Source organism: Panthera leo, chromosome D4 (assembly GCF_018350215.1).
Source record: "Panthera leo isolate Ple1 chromosome D4, P.leo_Ple1_pat1.1, whole genome shotgun sequence".
NCBI lineage: Eukaryota > Metazoa > Chordata > Mammalia > Carnivora > Felidae > Panthera > Panthera leo.
In genome coordinates, this window is record NC_056691.1 from 1,275,627 (window position 1) to 1,298,790 (window position 23,164).

At 52.5% G+C, this 23,164-nt stretch overlaps 1 protein-coding gene across 9 annotated transcripts in view; it reads left to right on the forward strand.

The window, feature by feature from the left end:
- The window catches only part of WNK2 (WNK lysine deficient protein kinase 2), a 130,369-nt gene that overhangs the window by 82,992 nt on the left and 24,213 nt on the right, over positions 1-23,164 (forward strand). For 4 of the 9 annotated variants that reach the window (XM_042912299.1, XM_042912301.1, XM_042912303.1 and 1 more), the window contains 7 exons: positions 9,893-10,659; positions 10,935-11,004; positions 12,889-12,950; positions 13,040-13,719; positions 15,572-15,783; positions 16,627-16,815; positions 17,540-17,638. In XM_042912299.1, coding sequence (XP_042768233.1) covers positions 9,893-10,659; positions 10,935-11,004; positions 12,889-12,950; positions 13,040-13,719; positions 15,572-15,783; positions 16,627-16,815; positions 17,540-17,638 — 2,079 coding nt within the window. The remainder of the gene's footprint in view (positions 1-9,892; positions 10,660-10,934; positions 11,005-12,888; positions 12,951-13,039; positions 13,720-15,571; positions 15,784-16,626; positions 16,816-17,539; positions 17,639-23,164) is intronic. The other 5 variants (XM_042912302.1, XM_042912304.1, XM_042912305.1 and 2 more) reach the window with 3 other exon arrangements.

The following is a 23,164-nucleotide window of genomic DNA, read 5'->3' on the forward strand; positions in this document are numbered from 1 at the left end:
CACTATACTTCCAGCTCCCAGTTTACTTCAATGCACTTTTAGTTTACATCAGCCCCTCCCTACACCCCCCTCCTATATAAAAGAGCCTCCTTTTTGGACTTCTTCTCCAGACTTGCCTGTTGTTTTACCATAGCTAGCTTGTCCCAGATTGAAATTCTCTGTTAAGAATAAACCCCCCCCCTTTTTTTTTTGGCAAAATAAGTTTTATTTTTAAGGTTAACAGAATACATGAGACAACTGAACAAAAAATACATGAGGAAAATGAGAAGTTCAGTAGAGAAATAGGAATCATGAAAAGAACCAACAAATATTGGAGCTGAAGAATACAATGAATGAAGTAAAAAATGCAATAGACAGCATGAATAGCTGACTTGATCAAACAGAGGAAAGAATTTGTTAACTTCAAGACAGGTTATTTGAAATTAACTAGTCATAGGAGAAAAAAGAAAAAAGAATGAAAAAAGTGAAGAAAGCATATGTGAATTTGGAGGCACTACTACTGCAAGCAACTACTATCTGCATTGTGGGAGTCCCAGAAGAAGAAAGAAAGGTCAGAAAGCTTATTTAAGAAATTCCCAAATCTAGTAAGAGTTATGTACATCTCGGCACATGAATCTTACAGGTCCCCAAATAGATTGAACCCAAAGAAGACCTCACCAAGACACATTAAACTACCAAAAATCAAGACAGAAATTTGAAAACAGCAAGACAGAGAAAAAAAAAATACCCACTTCATTTCAAACAGGTGAATACCCAAAAGGCTTTCAGCAGATTTCTCTGCAGAAACCTTGCAGGCCAGGAGAGAATGGAATGATATATTTGCAGTTTTGAAAGTAAAACATACTTGACAGCCAAGAATATTGGCAAAGCTGTCCTTCAGAAATAAAGGAGAAAGACTTTCTCAGATGAAAGCTGAGGGAATTCAACACCACTAGACCTGCCATACCAGAAATGCTAAAGAGAATTCTTCAAGCTGAAGTGAAAGGATCCTAATTAGTAACATGAAAAGACATGAAAGTATAAAACTCACTGGAAAAAGTAAGCATATGGTCATCCAGAATATGATGGTTGTGTACACATCACTTGAGTATGAATGTTAAAAGTCAAAAGTATTAAAAATAACCATATTTACAATAATTTCTAATGGATACACAATATAAAAAAGATGTACATTGTGTTACCAAACATTAAATATGTGTGCGGGAAGTAGAAGTGTGGAGTTTGGTATGCAGTTGAAGTTCCCAGCTCAAAATGGACTTATTTATAACTATATTTTTAATGTAAGGCTCATATTATCACAAATAGCTTTAGTCTGCAAAAGACAAAACAAAACATACTTCCATGAAAAATCATCAAATCACAAAGGAAGATAGCATGAGAGGAAGAAAGGAATAAAGAACTACAAAGCCAGAAAACAATGAACAAGATGGCAATAGTAGGTCCTTACTTATCAGTAATTGCTTTATATGTAAATGGATTAAGTTTTCCAATCAAAAGATATAAACAGTATAGACTTGTAAATACCTCACTTTCAATAATGGATAGATCAGACAGAAAGTCAATAAGGAAATACTGACTGGAATGACACTGTAGTAGAACAAATGGGTCTAATAGACATGCTCAGAACACCTTCTCCCCACCCGCCCCCTGAATAGTAGCAGAACACACGTTCTTATCAAGGTGCATGGAAGATTCTCCAGGATCATTTGGAAGATCATAAAACCAGTCTTAAATTTAAGAGGACTGAAGTCACAATGTCTTTTTTGACTACATGAAGCTCTGCAGCTAGAAATCAGTAATGGGAGGGAAGCAGGAAAAGTGCAAATACATGAAACCTAAACATCTGAATAGCCAGTGGCTCAGAGAAGAAATCAAAAGGGAAATAAAAAAATACCTGAGACAAATGAAGATGGAAACATAACACACCAAAACTTAAGGGATGTGGCAAAAGCAGTTTTAAGAGGAAAGTTTATAGTGATAAAGGTATACATTAAGAAACAAGAAAGATCTCAAACAACCTAACTTCATACCTCCAAGAATTAGAAAAAGGAAAACAAAGCCCAGAGTTAGAAGGAAGGAAAGAACAAAGATGAGAGCAGAAATAAATGGGCCAGAAAAACAACAAAATATAAATGAAATGAAGAGCAAGCTTTTTTGAAAAGGTAAACTAAATGGACGTACCTTTAGCTAGACTAAGAAAAAAAGAGGACTCAAAGTCAGAATTAAAAGATGAGACATCGGGGCGCCTGGGTGGCTTGGTCGATTAAGCGTCCGACTTCGGCTCAGGTCATGATCTCACGGTCCGTGAGTTCGAGCCCCGCGTTGGGCTCTGTGCTGACCGCTCAGATCCTGGAGCCTGTTTCAGATTCTGGGTCTCCCTCTCTCTCTGACCCTCCCCCGTTCATGCTCTGTCTCTGTCTCAAAAATAAATAAACATTAAAAAAATAAATAAAAGATGAGGCATCACAACAATTGATTCCATAGTAATACAGAAAATCATGCGAAACTACCATGAACAATTATATGCTAACCTATTGGACAGCCTAGAAAAAATAAAGATAAATTCCTAGACTCACACAACCTACAAAGATTGAATCATGGAACTAGAAAACCTGAATGGATCTGTAACTGTAAGGAGCTTAAGTAAGTAAGCAAATCTCCCAACAAAAGTCGAGACCACTGGTGAAGTCTACCAAACATTTAAAGACGAATTAACACTAATCCTTTTCAAACTCCTCCAAAAGTAATGAAGAGGAACATTTCCAAACTCATTTTATCAAGTCACCATTACCCTGATACCAAAGCCACACAAGGACCCCACAAGAAAATTATAGGCCAGTATTCTTGATGAATATACATGCAAAAGTTCTCAGCAAAATCATAGCAAACTGAGTTCAATAGCACATTAAAAGAATCATAACTGTTATGTGGGACTTATTCCTGAGATGCAAGGGTGGTTCAGCATAAGCAAATCATAAATGCGATACGCCACGTCAGCAGGATGAAGGGTAAAATCATAGGATCATCTCAGGTGCAGAAAAAAGCTTTTAAGAAAATTCAACATCCTTTCATGATAAAAATCACAACAGATGAGATATTAAAAGAATGTATTTTAACATAATAAAGGTCATATAGGACAAGCCAACAGCTAACGTACTCTGTGGTGAAAAGCTGAAGCCTTTCCTCTTAGATTAGGAACAAGAGAAGGATGCCCACTCATCACTTCTATTTAACATTGTCCTGGAAGTTCTAACCAGAGCAATTAGGCAAGAAAAAGAAACAAATGACATCTAAATCAGAAAGAAAGAAGTAAAATTGTCTCTGCAGATGACATAATCTTATATATAGAAACCCTTAAAGATTCCATCAAAAACCCCACAGAGGGGTGCTTGGGTGGCTCAGTCGGTTTGGGCATCCGACTTCGGCACAGGTCATGATCTCACAGCTCGTGGGTTCGAGCCCTGCATCAGGCTCTGTGCTGACAGCTTGGGGCCTGGAGCCTGCTTCGGATTCTGTGTCTCCCTCTATCTGCTCCTCCCCCGCTCACACTCACACTCTCTCTCTCGCTCGCTCTCTCAAAAATAAAGCTTAAAAAAATTTTTTAACACCCTGTTAGAATATTAATTCAGTAAAGTTGCAGGATTCAAAATCAACATGCAAAATTCAGTTGCATTTGTATGTACTAACAACAAGCTACCTGAAAGATAAATTAAGGAAGCAATTTTGGGGCACCTGGGTGGCTCAGTCGTTTAAGTGTCTGACTCTTGGTTTCGGCTCAGGTCATGCTATCACGGTTTGTGAGTTCAAGCCCCAAATTGGGCTCTGTGCTGACAGTGCACAGCTTTCTTGGGCTTCTCTCTCTTCCTTTCTCTCTGCCCCTCCCCTGCTCACACACACTCTCTCAAAATAAACTTAAAAATAAAAGAAAGAAAGCGATTCCATTTACAGTAACATCGAAAACAATAGCATATCTAGGCATATGTTTCACCAGGGAGAGGAAAGAACTATATACACTGAAAACTATGAGACACTGAAATAAATGGAAAGGCATCCCATGTTCTTGGATTGGAAGGATTAATATTGCTAAATATCCATACTATGCAAAGCCATCTATAAATTCAGTCCAATCCCTGTCAAAATTCCAATGGCATTTTCATAGAAATAGAATAAACGGTCCTAAAATTTGAATGGAATAACAAGACCCCAAGCAGCCAAAGCAATCTCGAGATGAGAAACCTGGAGGCATCTCATTCCCTAGTTTTAAACTGTATTATGGAACTTTAGTCAAAATAGTTGGGTTCTGACATAAAAACAGACACAGGCTAATGTAACAGTCATTAGTCACAGATGATCAACTAATCTGTGACAAAGGTGCCAAGTACACACAATGGGGAAGGGATGGTCTCTTCAGGAAATGATTCTGGAAAACTGGATATCCACACGTAGAAGAATGAAATTGGACCTTCATCTCCTACCACTTATAGAAATCAACTCAAAATGGACTAAAGACTTCTCAGACATGATACCATAAAACTCCTAGAAGAAAGCAGGAAAAAAGCTCCTTGACACTGGATGTGACACCAAAAACACAAGCAGCAAAAGCAAAATCATAAGTGGGATTACATCAAACTAAGAAGCTTTTGCACAGCAAAAGAATCAAAATGAGAAGGCATCCTACAGAATGAGAGGAAATATTTGCAAATCATATATCTGATAAGGGGCTAATACCTAAATTTGTAAGTAACTCACACAGCTCAATAGCAAAATCAAAAGATCCCTCAAATAATCCAATTAAAAATGGCGGGGGCACCTGGATGGCTCAGTCAGTTAAGCCTTCAACTCTTTGTTTTGGCTCAGATCATAATCTTACGGTTTGTGAGTTCGGACCCTGCATTGGGCTCTGTGCTAACAGTACAGAGCCTTCTTGAGATTCTCTCTCTGGCTCTTCCCCATTCACTCTGTCTCTCAGAAATAAATAAACTTAAAAAAATTTTTTTTTTTTTTTTAATGGGCAGAGAGGGAGCCTGAGTGGTTTCATCAGTTAAGCTTTTGACTTTGGCTCTGGTCGTGATCTCACAGCTCATGAATTCGAGCCCCACATCAGATTCTCTGCTGTCAGCGCAGAGCCCGCTTCAAACTTCTCTCTCTCTCTTTCTCTCTCTCCCTCTCCCTCTCTGCCCCTTCCTGACATGCCCACACTCTCTCTCTTCTCTCTCTCAAAAATAAACATTTAAAAATAAAAATGGGCAAAGAGTCTGAATAGATGTTATTTCCAAGGAAATCCTACAGATCGCCAGCAGATATGTGAAAAGGTGCTCAGCGTTACTAATCATCCGGGAAATGCACATCAAAACCACAATGAGATATCATTTCATACCTTTCAGAATGGCTTTTTTCAAAAAGACCATAGATAACACATGTTGGTAAGGATGTGGGGAGAAGGGAACCCTGTACACTGTTAGTGGGAATACAAACTGGTTAAGCCATTATAGAAAATTGTATGGAGGTTACTAAAAATTTTTTAAATAGAACTCCCATATGATCTCACAGTCCCACTTTTGGGTATAGATCTGAAGAAATCCCTATCTTGAAAAGATAGCAGTACGCCCATGTTCATTGCAACATTATTCACAAGTAGCCAAGATGGAAGTAAGCTAAGCATTGACAGTTGAATGAATAAAGAACATGTAAATATATACAATGGAATACTATTCACCCATAAAACCAAGGAAATCCTGCCATTTGTGACAACATGAATGAACGTGGAGGACATCATGCTAAGTGAAATAAGCCAGAGGGCTAAAGACAAATACTGTATGATGTCTGGGGGAGGGGGGGGGGCGGAATTCATACAACCAGAGAGTGGAGTGGTGGCTGACAGAGGCACAGATTAAAGGAGAAGCATGTGATCATCTCAATAGATGGAAGAAAGCATTTCATGAGATTCAAAGCCTGTTAATGACTTTAATAAAAAGAGAAGTATAAAGATGAATTAGTTTAATTTGATGAAGAATGTTTAAAAACAACAGCAGCTATTTCTCTAAAATAAGTTTTTAATGTTTATTTTTTGAGAGAGAGAGAGAGAGAGAGTAAACAGGGGAGGAGCAGAGAGAGAGGGAGACAGAATCAGAAGCAGGTTCCAGGGTCTAAGCTGTCAGCACAGAGCCCGACGCGGGGCTCAAACTCACAAACTGTGAGATCATGACCTGAGCTGAAGTCAGATCCGACTGAGCTACCCAGGCGCCCCAACAGCAAGTATTTCTTTTTTATTTTATTTTTGAGAGACAGAGACAGAGCACGAGTGGGGGAGGGGCAGAGAGGGAGGGAGACACAGAATCTGAAGCAGGCTCCAGCCTCTGAGCTGTCAGCACAGAGCCCGACGCGGGGCTCGAACTCACGGACACGAGATCATGACCTGAGCCGAAGTCAGACACTTAACCGACTGAGCCACCCAGGTGCCCCAACAGCAAGTATTTCTAATAGTGATATGTCGAATGCTTTCTTTTTTTTCTTTTTTTTTTTAATTTTAACATTTATTTATTATTGAGAGACAGCATGAACAGGGGAGAGGCCGAGAGACAGGGGAGACACAGAATCCGAAGCAGGCTCCAGGCTCCGAACTGTCAGCACAGAGCCCGACACAGGGCTTGAACTCACAAACCGTGAGATCGTGACCTGAGCCGAAATCGGACACTTAACCGATGGAGCCACCCAGGCGCCCCTCGAATGCTTTCTTTTTGAGATAGAAAACAGATACCAATTATCACCATTTATTTTCATCTCATACTGGAGGTCTTGGTGCAGTGTGGGGTATGATATCAGGAAGGAAGAGAAGGAGAGAGGCAGGGAGCAAGGGTGAGGAAGAGGAGAAAGGGGAAAAAATAATAGAAAAGCAGCAGGACTGAAGAAGTCTGCTTCTTATAGTGAAATCTGAATTTCGGCAGAGGGGACCCAGTGTCACCTTTTGCTCCTCCAGGTGATTCCAGTCTGCAGCTAAGTTTAAGAGCCGCTTCCCTTTTTTTTGGTAAATATTTATGGAGGTTATGGTAACGGTATAATAGCTTTATTTTTCATTTGAAAAAAAATGTCATTAATCTCAAAACAAGGTTTTCCAAAGTAAATTTTGGCTTGGTACCAACTTAAGGTAGGCTTCATTCTATTTTCAATTCCAATAGTAATCACTCTTCAAGTAGAATTAAATACATAATGAATGCCACATAATAGATGCTCAGAGCTGAGTGATTATTCTGATTTTTCAATGTAATTATAAATTGGTGTTCCGTAAGTGGTGATGTTTCTTTTAACATTACTTTTTGTTAAGCATTTGGACAGAACAAGGTAACAACCTTTTACTAAGAAGCCCTTGCTATAAAATTATTGTTTTCGGTCAGATTACAATTCTTTCCAAGGAATATGTTTGTAAAACTTTTCCCACTCTGAGGTGGAAATTATCATGTGGGTTTTTTTTTTTTTTTTTTTTTTGCAGTAATTATTTCATTTTTACCTCTGACTAATGGCACTTAATTATTATTTTAAAAAGCTATAAGGATTTGAAAGGAAGAAATAAACTATCATTATTTGTTGACAAAGTGTCTATATACATGGAAATTAAAATTTAGGAAAATATTAAAATTAATAAGTGAATTTAGGTGAGGTAACTAGATGCAACAGTTTTTCTATACCAGCAATAGTTAGTAAATAGAAATTTATTACATTTCCATTTGTAGTAACATAATAATAGCAAACATGAAATAGAAATGATTCTGACAAAATAAGTCCTTTATACCCCAGACCTTTACTAAAACACTGAGAGAAACTTAAGAAATGAATCAAAAGATATATACCATGTTCATGGATTAGAAGACTCAATATGGTAAACACATTACTTTCCCCAAATGGATTTACAGATTCATTGTGGTCTCAGTTAAAATTCTGACTTTTAATGGGCACTGACAAGTTGATTGTATGGTATTTGTGGGAATGCAAAAGCCAGGAAAAACCGAGATACCCTCTAGAGGAAGGAAAGTGTTCTGTTGAGTACTGGGACTAATTATGTAAACCCACAACTATAGAAACACTATGGTACTGGAACAGGGGTAGACATTGAACAAGGGAGTAGAAGCACCCAGAGGTACGCCCACATCTTGATTGACAAGAATGGTCTGACTGCTAAGTGGTGATGATAGGAATGTTTTTAAAACAAAAAGGGAGGGGTGCCTGGATGGCTTAAGCGTCCAACTCTTTTTTATTTTTTATTTTTTTTATTTATTTGAAAGAGAGCCATGAGTGGGGGGAGAGAGAGGGAGGGAGGGAGGGAGGGAGGGAGAGAGAGAATCCCAAGCAGCCTCTTCTGCTAGCATGAGCCTGATGTGGGGCACAAACTCACAAACCATGAGATCATGACCTGAGATGAAACCAAGAGTAGGTCTTAACTGACTGAGCCACCTAGGCGCCCTAGCATCCAACTCTTGATTTCATTTCAGGTCTTGATCTCAGAATTGTGAGTTCAAGCCTCATGTTGGACTAGCAGTGGGCATGAAGCCTACTTAAAAACAAACACAGAGTGTCTGGGAGGCTCAGTCAGTGAGGCATCTGACTCCTGATTTCAGCTCTGGTCATGATGTCACAGTTGGTGAGATCGAGCCCCGCGTCAGGTTCTGTGCTGACAACACAGAGTCTGCTTGAGATTCTCTCTCCCTGTCCCCCTTTGTCCTCTCCCCAGCTCGCACACTCACTCTCTCAACAAACAAAACCACTTTAGGTCCTATTCCAGTTCCCAGGATGACTTGGGAGTGTGGGAGCACGAAGGCTGCTCTGGGAGGGGAACTGGCACAGGTGTGTAGGGAAGCCGGTTCGCGGCTCCTGAAGGCTGAGGCCCCTGTGACCCGGCAGCCCCGTCTGGGGTGTAGGCCCAACACATGTGCACTGGCGTGTTCACGCTTGTGTGCTAGTGCATAGCACACAATGGCACAGGAGTCATAGGGGAGTTGGGGAGTGAAACTATGCAGACACGCATCGTGGGCGCATCTCCCAGATAAAATGGCGAGAGAAGCCAGACAGGAAAGAGTAAACAGGAGTCTGCTGATACAATAGTCAAAGTTAGAACTAAGCTGTGGTGTTCAGAGCACGTGTTTGTGGGGCAATGCCGTGAAGAAACCAGATGTGGACGTTTGTCACCGGCTTGGGGGGGGGGGGCAGTGTGAGTCTGGGGGTGTGGGATCCCGGCGCTCCCCCTACCCCCTTGTATTTTTGTAAGCTTTTCATTTTAGTTTGATGCAATTTTAAGTAAAGAAGAGTAGCCTCAAAGGAGAAGTCAGTTGGGGAAACAGGACAGGCTACGTTCTCTGCATATTCCCAGGCTCGGGAGCACACAGAAGCTCTGGGAGTTCCTGGGCGGGAGCCGGGGTCCCTTGCTTGGTTCCTCCCTCCCGTCAGCTCCTCCCTGAGCACCCCTTTCCAGAGGACGCTGGTGTTGGTGTCGCGTGCTTCTGACCTTATCAGGGTCTGTTCACGGGAGGTTCATGTTCCCTCTGAGGCAGCGAGTGTGTGGGGCTCGCATAGGCACTGTGCTTTTATAAGCTCATCTTACGAGTTTGTGGACTGGCTGGTGGGAAGGATACCGGAGGCATGTTTTCGTGCCACACCCCCAGCAGGTGGGGGCAGGTTGCGCCTGAGGGCTGAGTGCTCCTGAACAACCAGAGGGAAGGGGTGGGGGGTGGCAGGGGGGGCATTGCTGGTGTGGGGGCCTGAGGGGAGAAGTCAGGCACACTGGAGAAGAGAAGACCAGCATGTGGGGTCTGCAGGTCATAGAAGGCATCTTTCTGGCTAGGGAAGTGCCAGGTGAACAACACCAGAGTAGGCTGGTACAGAGGCATTTTCCTATTTCTTCTAGACACAGCGCCCTGTAAAGACCAGCTGTCCTTAAAGGAAAAATCCGGCTTCCCAGCCAGTCCACAGCATCTGAGCCAAACAGGCCCCAGGGACACCCCTGGCGGTGCACCGGCCCCTTTGCTGCCATCCTCCCCTCCTGTGACTGCTCTGCCCCAGGATGCGGCCACCCCAGCCGCCAGCCCCAAGCCAGAGCCCTCAGTGGGGACTGCTGTGCAGGCAGGGGGCCCAGGGACCTCTCAGGGGATGGCCAGTGAGCGTGAGACCCCCCAGCCACTGGCAGAGACTCAAGACACCCAGCTTTCTGCACAACCCCTGGGTGCAGGTGGGGGGCCTTGTGCCCCACCTCTGGAGGCCCCCCGCTACCCCTCGGGTTTGGGAGAGCCCACCTCAGCCAGGGAGGCCATGGCCCAGGGTGAGCCCTTGCAGGCTCCGGCCCCTGCACCCAGCGCCCCCAGTGGGACCCCTCAGCCCACCCTGGGTCAGCCCCTACCCCCGTTGCCCCCTGCAGTAGGGGCCATCAGCCTGGCCACTCCCCAGCTCCCCAGCCCCCCACTGGGGCCCACTGGGGCCCCCCAGCCACCCTCGGCCTTGGAGTCAGATGGGGAGGGGCCTCCCCCCAGGGTGGGCTTTGTGGACAGCACCATCAAGAGCCTAGATGAGAAGCTTCGAACTCTGCTCTACCAGGAGCACGTGCCCACCTCCTCAGCCTCTGCCGGGACCCCTGTGGAGGCGGGGGACCGAGACTTGACCCTGGAGCCCCAGCCCGTGGTAAGTTCCGGCCCTACTAGGGTGGCGAGCACCCCAGGCACGCAGACCTGCCTCAGTCGGCTGTGGCCGCCCCGCACTCAGGCCCACCCCCATGTTTTACAAAAAGTGGCTCATCTGGGGACTTGGGGAGTGTGTGTGCAAGGTCGGGACCTGGTCTGGACGGCCCCGGTCAGGGTGGCCTGGGGAGGAGCCCAGCCTTCACACAGAGGGGATCTGCAGGTCTCTGCACGCATCACCAGGAGAGACTTAACGGCTCTCTCCGTTTCTTCCACCAGCCGGGAAAGTCAGAAACAGCCCCTGGGCTGGGGGCTGCATTGGAGCAGGCTGGGTCCTCGCCATTGACAGGTAATGAGCCCCAGGTCACCTGCCAGACCCCCAGTGCTTTCACGGTGCATCCCGCGTCTCTACCCTTCATCCCTATAGCATCTTGGGTGGGACTCAGGCATAGTGGGAGCCCATCGTGATGCGTTAGTTAAAGCCCACTGTGTTCTAACAGAGCACATGCTCAGGCCCCAAGGTGAGAAAGGCCTTTGTAGAAACAGCTGGGCTGGGTGTCAGGTGGTGCTCAGGGACTGTCCAGCTGCCAGTGCTCTCCATGCGCTCTGGCAGGCATCCCTGAGCCCCGTGTTCTTTAGAAGGTTACAAGATGCAGGAGCTTGTTTGGGTAGAGTGCAGGGCTGGGGCTGAGAGTTTCCAGCTGTCCGCGGAAGCTGCCGGCCTGGGGCCAGCAAGTTCCTGCTGTGGAACTTCCTCTGAGCCTCCTGGGTGCTGCGGGTCTCTGTGGGAGCTCTTGTGGTTCTCATTTCATTACCTGAACACCTGTGTGTCAACCCAAGGGGGTGGGTCTGACCTTCCGAGGTGGGGTTTCTTGGCCTGGGATTCCTCGGGAGATCAGCAAGATAAAGGTCCAGCTGACCTTGTGACCGGACCCTGGGTTTGTGTCAGCGGCAGGTGAGGCCCCAGTTGGCAGAGTGAGGGGAGTGGCCTACTGGGCCTCTGGATACTGCATTCATAGGTGTCACACTGTCGAGGGATGGGGACAGCTGGCACAGGAGTCAGAACCCCCAGCGCGTGTTTACCTGCGAAACGGAGGTTCAAGCAGGAATGCTCCGAGGGAGAAAGTAAGACGCTGTCCCTGAGCGCCTGCTCCCTCTTCTGACCTCTGTGCATGAGAAATGTACCATGGGTCCCTTCTGTGGCATCAGGGACTTCAAATGCTGTAGCCACTCCCAAGCCCACTCCTCACAGAGTGCAGAGCTTGTCGGGGAACCGTAAGGAGACATGGTCAGCGTTTCTGGTGGTCAGAGCTGTCTGGAAACAGGGAGTGTAGAGTGAACCCCTGTGCCTGGAGGTGTGCAAAGAGAGGGCAGATCCCCCACTGCAGGGATGTGATGGGGGGGGGGGCATCAGGCACTGCCTGTAGGTTGGGGGTGTGTGACATTTGGGTCTGGGTCTCCCTGGGAATCTGCAGCAGCAGCCCCCCCAACCTTGCCAGAGGCTCTCACCCCTGCGGCAAGCACGTCAGTCTGGCTGTGGGCTGACACAGCCCCTGCCTGCCTGCGGCTTGCTTTTGCCACGTGCGGGCCCGGCTTGGGCCAGTCTCCCACACGTCAGCTCCTCCTGCTCCACCACTCGGTGGTCCTGGGAAAGGGGGTCAGAAGTACCACCCTGCATCCATGCTCTGTAGATGGGGAAGCTGGGATAGCTTCAGATGATGCGGGCCTTCCCTAGACGCTGAGCCATAGAGTTAAGAACTGGCCCTATTGATGCAGGACCTCGTGAGGCCCTTTTATCGTCGGATTTGATGGGGAGTCCTTCAGGTGTATAAAGATGACAGGTGAGATGGTAGTGACATCAGGTGTGCAGAGATGACCCGTGACACAGATTGGCACTGTCAGGTGTTAGAAGTGACAGGTGGCACAGGTGATGGCCATCAGGTGTGCAGAGGGTGGGGCAGTGCCCCAGGTTCTGGAGCAGGTGCCTCCAGGGACCTGAGAGGTGTCAGGCTGAACCCTCCTCCCTTCCCCGAGTCATTGGGTGTCTCCTAACAAGAAATGGGGTCAGGGCCTCCTGGAGTGTTTATAGTTTTCCTAGCTGCTGAGCACGTGCGGTACATCCCCCTGCCCTGGGTGGGGGGCTTCCCTTCCACTGATCCAATTCAGCTGGAGGGCACCTACTCCTGCCCTTGCCCTCCGCACCGACCCAGTAACGACTCTGACATTCCTACAGCAGAATCATCTTTGAGCCAAGTGACAACCTCAGGTTTGCCCCCGGCGCCAGGTGCCCCCCAGGTAAGGAGTGTTCTCCCAGGCACCTGGCTGGTGGGGTTTCCTCTCTGCTGCTGTGTGGTGGAAACTTCTCCTTTCCACTCCTTGTCCAGGATGCCCCTGCTTCTGCCTTCCCTGCACTCCTGGAGCCCGCAGACCAGAGCAGTGGGGTCCCGGGGGAAACTTCAGCCAGGCCCACACCGGGGATGCAGACGGAAGACAGCCGGGCCAGCCACCTGCAGACGCAGGGCACTCTGGCCGCAGGGTCCCCACAGAAGCATCCAGGGCAGCAGGACGGCAGCTCACCAGCCAAAACTGTGGGCCGGTTCTCGGTGGTCAGCACGCAGGACGAGTGGACCCTGGGCTCCCCCCACAGCCTGCGGTACTCGGCGCCGCCAGACGTGTACCTGGAGGAGGCCCCCCACAGCCCCGACATGAAGCTGGCCGTGCGGAGGGCGCAGACAGCCTCCTCCATCGAGGTCGGCGTGGGCGAGCCGGTGTCCAGCGACTCCGGGGACGAGGGTCCGCGCAGGCGGCCCCCTGTGCAGAAGCACGCCTCCCTACCCAGCAGCAGTGGCGTGGCCAGCGACTTCGTGAAGAAGGCCACCGCCTTCCTGCACAGGTCCCCACGGGCTGGCTCCCCGGGCCCGGAGACGCCCGGCAGAGTGGGCGTGAAGGTGCCCACCATCAGTGTGACCTCCTTCCACTCCCAGTCGTCCTACATCAGCAGCGACAACGACTCGGAGATCGAGGACGCCGATATCAGGAAGGAGCTGCAGAGTCTGCGGGAGAAGTAGGTCCTGAGAAGTGGCTGCGGTGGGGGGGGGGGGGGGGGGCGGGGAGCGGTGCTGCCTGTGCTGCGGACCCTGGTCTCCTGCGGTAGCTCTCACTGGGCTCACTGTCTCCCCCAGCGAGTGTGACTTGCTCCACTGTTTTGGGGACACTGCGCAGAAGTGGCAGATACTGGAGAGAAGCCTCACAGGCTTCTGCCGTCCCATAATTCCTTCTGCTGGGTTGCGCAAGCCCTGGGGAGAGAGAGCAACACATTACCTCAGCATGCCTGCCCCGGCCCCGCCCCACTCTCCTCCCACCTGCCTCGGCCCCACCCCACCCCCAACCTGCCGAGGCCCCGCCCCACTCTCCTCCTACCTGCCTCGGCCCCACCCCCCCAACCTGCTGAGGCCCTGCTTTACTCTCCTCCCACCTGCGCCCCCCCCTTGCCTCACCCTCCCCCACTTGCCCCAGCCACTGAGTTGGGCCCAGCCATAGGAGACCTGCTGACAGCCGAGTGCTGGCACTCAGCAGCCACTAGATTTGGAGGCACGCAGGGAGGTGCCTGATCCAGTGACAGTGTGTCCTTGTGGGGCGTGTGGGGGGTCTCCTCTGTACACTCTCACTGGGGGATGGTTGCCCTGGGAGCCTGCAGGCCGCAAGAGTAAGGGGAACCAAGAGGCAGCCGCCCTCTCTGGGGGGGGGGGGGGGGGAGGGCTGTGTAGGGGTGGGGAAAAGGAGGGCACCGGGCCTGGGGTGGGAGTGGGGTGAGTTGCAGAGGTTCCTCCAAGAGAGGAATTTGGGTAGTCTGAGGAAGGGAAATCAGGGCTAACAAGTCTAGGCTGTTGCCTGGGAAGGGGCCCTGGGCTTTGAGGCACCTGCTGCAGGCCCTGGGGCAGGATCCTCAGATTGGGGGTCTCCCTAGGTCCTCCTGAGGCATCCCCCTGCCCTTCAACAGTGTCACCTCAAAATATCACCCCTTCAGAAGCTAACTTGATGCAACAGCACTTTGCTGGCTAGGGTCATCTTTCTGAGGTCTGGCAGGCATTGAAGATAGTGAAATCAGAACTTGCTTCCCGTTGTCCAACCATATGCAGCAGAAGATGGGTCAGGGCTGTGGCTGAGGGGCTGGGCCCCTGGCCTGGGCAGCCAGGCCCATCGTACATCTGAGGGGCTGGCATCAGGCCCAGATGGCATGCAGGCGGGTGAGTGGGCAGGTGAGCAGTGGCTGGCGGCTGGCCCAGCGGGTCCCCAAGGAGGGTCCTTCTCTGGCTTGTTCGAGAAACTTCCCTTGCCCACAGCTAGTAATTGCACCTGTGTCTTCATGGCAGCCTCACACCCGTGTGGCCAGGGGGTGGTGGTGTCTGTGCTGGGAGTCCCCACCCTTGCTCACGTGGACATGTTCTCATCTGTGATGCCTCTGCTACGGTTTCCCCACTCAGAGGAGGTGCCATTTATTTGCTGGAAGTGCTGAGGCAGCCTCTCAGTTCTGAATGCCGATCGTTTGCTCTTCCTCTGGGCTTGGGTGTCGGGTTTGTACCGCGAGCGTAAATGTGTGGGGTTGTTCGTGTCCCACTCCCCAGCCACTCAAAGTGGCAGCGTCACGAGTCTAGACACCTGAACCCTCGAATCCCCTCGGGCTCTTCCTCCTACCTCTTGGTGGTGTTGGGGGTGTTCATGCAGGAGACCCCCGGTGGGGCCCACTTGGTCCTGATGGAGACCCAAAGTCTTCAGTGCCCCTGTTTCCTCGACGTGGTCCATCTGTCCTGGAGCCCCCCTGCTCACACCCTTGCCATGCCCTGAGGGCTCTCCTGGATGGGCCTATGTGCCGGAACCAAGCAGGGTGCCCACCCGCCCTCCCTCCCCTCCCGCAGGCACCTGAAGGAGATCTCGGAGCTGCAGAGCCAGCAGAAGCAGGAGATCGAGGCCCTGTACCGCCGCCTGGGCAAGCCGCTGCCCCCCAACCTGGGCCTCTTCCACACGGCCCCTCCCGCCGGCCGCAGGAGGAAGAGCAGGAGCAAGCTGAAGGCAGGGAAGCTGCTCAACCCGCTGGTGCAGCAGCTCAAGGTCGTGGCCTCCAGCACAGGTCTGTGCCCTCCCGGCTCCGGCAGGCTGGGGCCGGGACCCGAGTGGGGCAGGCGGGAGGCAGGCGCCCGCACCCAGAAGAGCACTTCTTCGATCTCCTTTCACTGGAGCGGGAAGCCTTTGTAGGTGTGAAGGGCCGGGGTGTCGCCAGGCCCACCCTGAGTGCGCAGGCCTGCTCTGGGGCTGCCTGGGGACTCGTGTATGAGGCAGGAGGCGGTTCAGGGTCTCTCCCCCTCAGCCCACCTCCCTGCAGGGTGCCACCTGGCTCGGGGCATTTCCTCTGGCCATTTCTCAGGCACCGGTCACCTGCTGAAATTGAGGGTGGAGCAGCTGCCTTTTGGTGGTTGGGGGGGGGCTGGGGAGGACACCCGGGCACCGAGGGTGCGCTGGAAACCCAGTGAGTTGGGATCCCCGGTGTGTGCCAGGTGGGAAGCCAGCCGAGAGCGGAGTGTGAGCCCACCCTCTCGGTATCACGGATAACCCACGGGGTGCGTGTCCGTGAACTGCAAGAAGAGTTACGCAAATTATACGAATTCCAGGACGATTCCTAAAGCCAAGTGGAAACTAGTCAGAGTGAGCAGGTCGTACAGGCCTCTTGAGCCCTGGTTGCCTCTCCTGGTGTGCCGTGGTCCTTGCACAGTGCTGGCGACTGGTGGAGGCTGTGGTCATTTTCTCTGATCTTCCTGACGCCCGCGCTCGGGTGACCGGGCCACGTGCCCAGTGCCTGCAGGGACTCCACTTCCCCAAGGTCACCCAGCAACGAGCAGGGAGGACAGATGCACCCCGCGCTGGCTGGTCTGACCCGCAGCGCCTCACTGTGCCTGTCACCCCTTATTCCCCCCAGGTCACTTGTCAGACTGCAGCAGAGCCCCTCCTGCTAAGGACCCTGCCCAAGCCGGGGCAGGGCCCGAAGCAGCTTCAGACCCGTGTGGGAAGGCAGTTCAGACCCAGCAGCCTTGCTCGGTGCGGGCCTCCCTGTCTGCAGACATCTGCTCCGGCTTAGCCACTGACGGAGGCGGAGCGCATGGCTCAGGTGATTCCCAGCTTGCCCGTCTCTGAGCATGCGCTAGCTGCGTAGGGCCCCTGTGGTGTCAGAGGGGCATGAGCGGCGGCAAGGGCCGCCCACAGCCTCTCGAGGATAAAAACCAGTAGAGGTAGCCTTTGAGTAAAGACAGTGGGTAGCCCACCCATCATCGAGTCTCGCTGTGTAAGGCTCAGAGGGAGGCGTGCTCTGCTAGAGCCGGCCCGGGGAAGGCGCCAGGACCCCCTGGTCACGTGTGGGGTGCGTGCTCTGCGCCGGTTCCCAGGCCCCGGCCTGCCCTGCCCCGCCCCGCTGCCCACTACACACGGGTCCTTCCGTCAGGAGGGACGGCTAGGGGGATGAGGGCACGGCCCCTCGAGCTGGGAGTCCGCCTTGAGGAGGAAATGCTCGTCACCTCGGCCGTGGGCGCAGTAGCCGCGTGAGGAGGGGCTCCATCCCCACCATCTCTGTCCAGAGAAGTCGCGGTGACCGCTGCTGGCGCCCACCCCCGCCCGCCCGCCCGCCCCGCACGCTCTCCCAGGGTCCGCTTCTCTTGTGCTCCAGCGGTGCCTCCTTTCCATTACGTGGTCGGCGGCTGTGGTCCTCCGGGCTGGGCTAGGTGGAGCCGTGGATGCTAAGTGACGAGGCTGATGTGGCTGGTGGTGTGTAGCAGGAATCCCAGAGACTGTACTTGATGCCTGTCTCTTTGTTTTCTTCCCTCTATATTCATTTGCAGGCTGGACGGTTTACCACCCAACGTCTGAGAGACTGACCTATAAGTCTAGTAGCAAACCTCGCGCTCGATTCCTCAGTGGACCCGTGTCTGTGTCCATCTGTCTGTATTTGTTCTTTGTATTTTATCACCTCCTGGCCCTTGGTTTCTCCCCGCCCCTCCCTGTCTTCATTGCCTTCCATACATTCTGTAGGCTGCCTCCCCCTCCCCACTGAAGTCACCTACTTGATATCAAACACAGACCCCTGCCCGCACCCACCCTCTCGGCCCCAGAAAGCGCCAGTGCATGCCCTCGGCTCATGGCCGGCACTAAAAGCATGTGCGGCGGCTTGCCCACTCCTGGCCTCGGGCACCTGGCCCCCCAGACCCCCAAAGTGCTCTGCGTTTTTCTCCTCACTCGTTTGTTTAACTTATTTTTTATGTTGGACGTAGTTTTATTTCTGTTGCGATTGTGGTGCACATATACGTCCGCTGTCCCCAGTTCCAGTGACAACAAAAAGACAACCCCGGCCTTCTCTAGACGCATGGTGTGTTTCACACGTGTCTGGATTCTGAAGACATGCATGTAGTGAGCGGAGACAGTTCTAGAAGGTCACCGGAGGGTGTAACTTTTGTGCGAGGGCCACAACACAGCACTCGTTGCTGTTGCCCCACCCCCACACCCTGCATGTGCAAAGGCTGAGAGAAAGGTGCTCCAGCTAGGTGGGCCCACCCCTCCCTCCACTCCGGTCACCTTGGGAACCCATCAGCGTCCCCAGAAAGCCCCAGCCTCCGCTGTGGCTGTCTCTGTGGCCTGGCCCCTCCTGGTCTCTAGCTGGAGCACTTTACTTGGTGTGCCCTCTCCTCCCACAGCCCTCAGACACAAAGTCAGCTACCCAGCTCCTCGGGGCTGTGCTCACCCAAACCTCTGTCCCGGTCACCCTCTGGCTCCTGGGATGCCCTGCTGGCACCCAGGACTCCTGTCCGGGAAGGGAGTATCTGCTCAGGGCCATCCAGAATTACTTCATCCCTTGGAACAATTGGAAAATGAATCCAAAGCTGTGGGGTTTTCAGGTTTTTGTTTCTGAACACAAAAATTAAGCTTTCTATCAAATGGAAATGGTGGAAATGCTGGTTTGGGGCACGTGGCTTTTTGCTGGTACAATAAAGATACATTGTGTTTGTCAGGACCTGAGGCCACGTCCACAGTGGGCATTTGTCCCCATCAGAGGGGCCATGTCCCCCTCCCCCAGGCAGGATAGGGTAGAGGCACAGAACCTCCTAGAGATTCCCAGGGACTGTTTAGTAACAGGTGCCCCACCTGAGCTGCTGGTTGGTTTTGAGCTGGTGGTGGGCAGGGGAGGGCAAGGTCTGAGTGCATCCTGCTCCCTGCATCACTTGCTGGCTCTTTTCTGTCCCAGTGTGCGTGGCTGTCTCCTGAGACCATGGCATCAGGGCACATGGGTCCCCAGGCATATCCCGGTCACATGACTGACCACGGCCTGCTGGGAACATGTGGGTCAGACACAGGAAGCAGGTTAGAGCAGGTGGTGCTTTCCCTGGGGTCCCCTGGTGTGAGTGATCAAGTGCCACATGCTCCTTCAAGGTTTGTGCCCACGTGGTCCTGCATTCAGTTTTAAGAGTTTCCATTTGTTTTACTGTTATTATTCCAAGATAAAAAAAAAAAAATGGGGAGGCACAGCAAGGACAAATGGTCTAGCTTTTGTTTCCGTCTCTGTGGCTAAGAGGAAAGGGACATGTGAGGCATGGCTTGGTGGCACACGGGGCTCCTGGCCTGGGTGGACCTGATTTTAGGTGGTTGGGCCCAGTGGCCTTGCTGTTTTCACAACAGCCCTCTGCAGGCACTCCTTGGCTGAGCTCTTTGCTGTCTTGGCCACGGTGTGGCCCCCACAGGCCCTGGCCCTGGGGGCATGTGAAGGTGTGTCCTTCCATGCCCAGTGCCCTGGTGTCCGCCCAGCCTGCCAGCCTACTCCTGGAGCTGGAGCTGGCTGGTTCCTGGGTTACTAGGGAGCTCGGAGGCCTGAGGAGACCACAGGCACCTGTGAAAGTCTGGAGGAAAAAGTCTGGTCGCAGCCCTGAGGGCTGAGAGGTGGCAGAGAGGAGGTCTGAGGCGCAGGGCTGTGGGAAGACCCTGAGGGTGGGGCCCGCTCTGGGGGCCTGGTCCTGGAGTCCAGGTCAGCAGCAGGGGGAGGGCTGCAGCTGTGGGCTCATCTGGCCTGACCTGCAGGAAGAGATGAAGGCTAGAGGTTTTCTGTTTGCCGCCTTGCACCGAATAGGAGACCAGGCTCTAGGAAAACAAAATCTTGGTTAAGTTCTGAAGTACACAAAGAAGGTCCCCAATTGTGTGACACTCAGAGACCATGAGAGCATCCAGGCTGGGTCAGAGATGAGCAGGGGTGGAGGCGCAGGCAGCTACAGGTGACTAGGAGGGGACCCCTCATGGGACAGGTGTTCAGCCCCAGGAAGGAGAGCGTGCAGAGAGCGAATCCTGGGCACTGCTTCGGGTGGGCACGTGGACAGGCCCGCTGTTGGGAGGGAAGGGCCCACGGCAGCACAGATGGGGTGAAGCCCTGGGCAGACCCCTCCTTGTGGCCGATGGAAGGTTTGGGGAAACTCAGGGAGCATGTTTTGGGATTCAGAGGCTGTGGTTGAGTCGTAGCAGTGTCTGGGGGTCAGAAGCTGCTGTCAGACCTGTTGGCCCTCCTTCTCTCTGGCTCCAGTCCATGCGACTGGATTAGGTGCCGATGCTTCTGGAGCCTCTCTGCACACAGACCTTTGGGGTCTGCTTTGTTATGTTCTCACGTGTCCCATCAGCCTGTCATCCGTGCCACAGCAAGTCTGTCTCCGGGACACCCGAGGAGGCTGCCACTGCGTGGCTGCCAAGGCCCTGTCCTCACCCTTCCTGGGGGGACCTGCTGCAGGGGTGTGGGAGAGGGCCTTCGGGCAGGGGAGGGCAGCCAAGAAGGAGGCCACCCCCCATGGAGGCCTCCCCAGGCTGGACTGTCCCTGGGGCCGTCACCCCAGGGCAGGGCAGAGCTGGGATGCGTCCCGTTTCATGCTTCAAGGACAAGTTTTGGCACTTTGCTCAGCAGTATGAGGACTTGGTGGCTCATTCCAAAGAAGCCCTGAGTGGCATTTTGGTGCTGGTTGCTCATTTTGTTTCCGGTGCCAGATCCAAATGTCTAACGCCACTGGTCCAGGAGAGGGACCCGTGGGTGGGAGGCATGCCTCTGGTCATGTGGCAGGCAGGGGCTGCTGTCCCCGAAGCTCCCTGTGAGCCTCATCGGTTGTCTGAATGCTGTGGTAAAAAGCAAGTGTGGTGATGGCCACTGGGCTGGCCCACTTCTTAAGAGATCTGTCTGTGGCAGATACCTTTGAGCCATCCGCCTGGAAGCCCGGTGAGGGTGTGGATGCTGGCAGGGCTGGTTGTCCTTGCCTGGGGAGGGATTTGGTGGGGGGGGGGGGGGCTTCCTGAACGAGGCCTGGGCACTGCATGAGACTTCTGGCCCAGTGGGATGTGTGTGCAGCATGAGGACAGGACATGGGGTCATCCTGTGTGTTGCCCATTCAAAGCCTGGGAGAACAGCTGGGAGAGGCTGCGTGGCTCTCCACCTCCACCCCTAACCACCTGGAAGCTTCTCCAAGTAGTTCTGGGGCCTTGAAGTTGGCTCTTCCCAAGACCTTGGGTAAGGACAGTAGTCCTGCAGGGAGGGGAGACCTGCCCTCATGCCCCCTGTGGGTTTCCTTCGGGTCCCATGTATCCCCAGCACACTTGCAATGCTGCCTTGTAGCCTGACGGAGGGGAAGAGAGGAGGGCTGGGTGGAGGCACATTAGTCAGCCATCTGTGTAGTGGGCTTCAAGGGCAAGGCACTGGGGAGGAGACTCAGGGGACCCCCGAGGAGGGACAGGGCTGTGGTGTGAGTGAGGGCTGGTCATCAGACCTATGGCCTGTGCTTGGCTGCACCTCTGCACTGCACTGGCTGCCATGACTCTGATGTGAAGGGCGCCGAATCCGGTCGGTCTTTGTTTAAAGGTTCACCTTGAGGGCAGGGAGTGTGCTCTGGTCCCTGTGGGCCATGTCTAGTGAGGGTGTGGAGGCCTCTGTGGGCCAGTATTGCTCTCCAGTCCGAGCATGGTGTCTGGTGGCCAATGGCCTTGGCTCTGGGTTCCCAGCGAAGTCTGAGGCCCTGATCACGGGCCCAGGCTTCCTCTGGTGGTTCCTGGCAGGCAGCTCCTGTGGCTGCCTGAGTGTTCCTGTCAGGAGGATGGCGAGAATCAGCCCCGAAAGAATCCTCTTCTGTCAGGCTGTGGGGACCTGGCTGGCCAATTGATTCCATGTCCTGGTGCTGCAGAGACCCAGAGGGAGCTACAACCACAGGATCCAGACAGGGACGTCTGTGCCTTAGCTGGGGCCCCGCACAGTCATAGAGCTTGGGACCCTCGTTCCCCTGTGCTGTGGAGCCCCCCGAGGGCCCTGTGCTCCCAGTAGGGTTCCACGTCAGGAACAGACCAGCAAAGGCCCTTCACTGCTGCTACCAAGGGACGACTGGCCTGGACCACTCCTGCCCAGCCCTTTTGTTTTTATTTGCACATTACAGACCCCACCAGAACATCACCTCCCTTTCCACCACATCAGCCTCTGAGCACACACGGGATAAACCAAAAAAAAAAGAACGACTCAGCTGGAGCCTGGGCCGACCTTTGTGCTCTGCTCACACCCAGAGGCGGTGGCGTCTTACCTTCCTCGGCAAGGGTGCAGGGCACCCTCAGGAAGTGTTCTGCTCTGGCAAGGGCCTGGGGCAGGAGCACAGACCCTCTGTGATAGCGCAGCCTTGCTGAGTGACCTTGGGGACTCCTGAGCTGTCCTTGCCTGTCCTATTGTGCCTGCCCAGCTCCCTGAAGGGCCAGCTTGTCTGCCCTCCAAGTGGGCACTGACCATCAAGTTGTGCCAGACACCACGGACAGCCCCTGGGACCGCAGGGCCTGGCGCTTAGTGGTGGTCTCGTGACAAGCCTCACCCCGTTCTGGTGGACGTGGGCTACCAGGTGAGGCAGTAGCATTGCAGAAACTTGGGTCCAGCCCTGATTCCCACCTTTGTAGATAGGTGCCCTCTGTGTCCACCACTGGTCTGGTCAGGGAAGCCGCCTGGGATCTGGGATTGGCCTCAAACCTGCAAAACAATGTATCTTTTTGCACTTGGAAAACAAACCTCCCATGGGCCTGGCTTCCAGGCAAAGCCGGCGGCTCCACTGAGCTCTCCTGGCTGACTTTTGCTGGGTTTTCTGCCTCGATCTGCAGTGGGGCTGCAGAAGCCTTTTGTTTAAAAACCAAGTGGTATGCTTTGCTTTTTTTGGTTTTTGTTTTCTTTTCTTTTTTTTTTTTTGAATACGCTTTGAAAGGCACACTCACTTCTACCTGAAGCTTGGGGCCTGGTCCTGCACCTGAGCCCCTCGGCGAAGTTCACGTGAGCCCGCACACTGACTCGCGGTCACCCGGTTAGCCCAGGTGGCCAGTCCCCTCTCTGAATCGCTGGCCTCTGCTCCTCCTTGCACACTGATGACTTGTGCTTAGTGTGGTGGCCTGTCCCCCGTGTGTGCTGTCCTGCCTAACCCTGTGGTCTTGTGTCG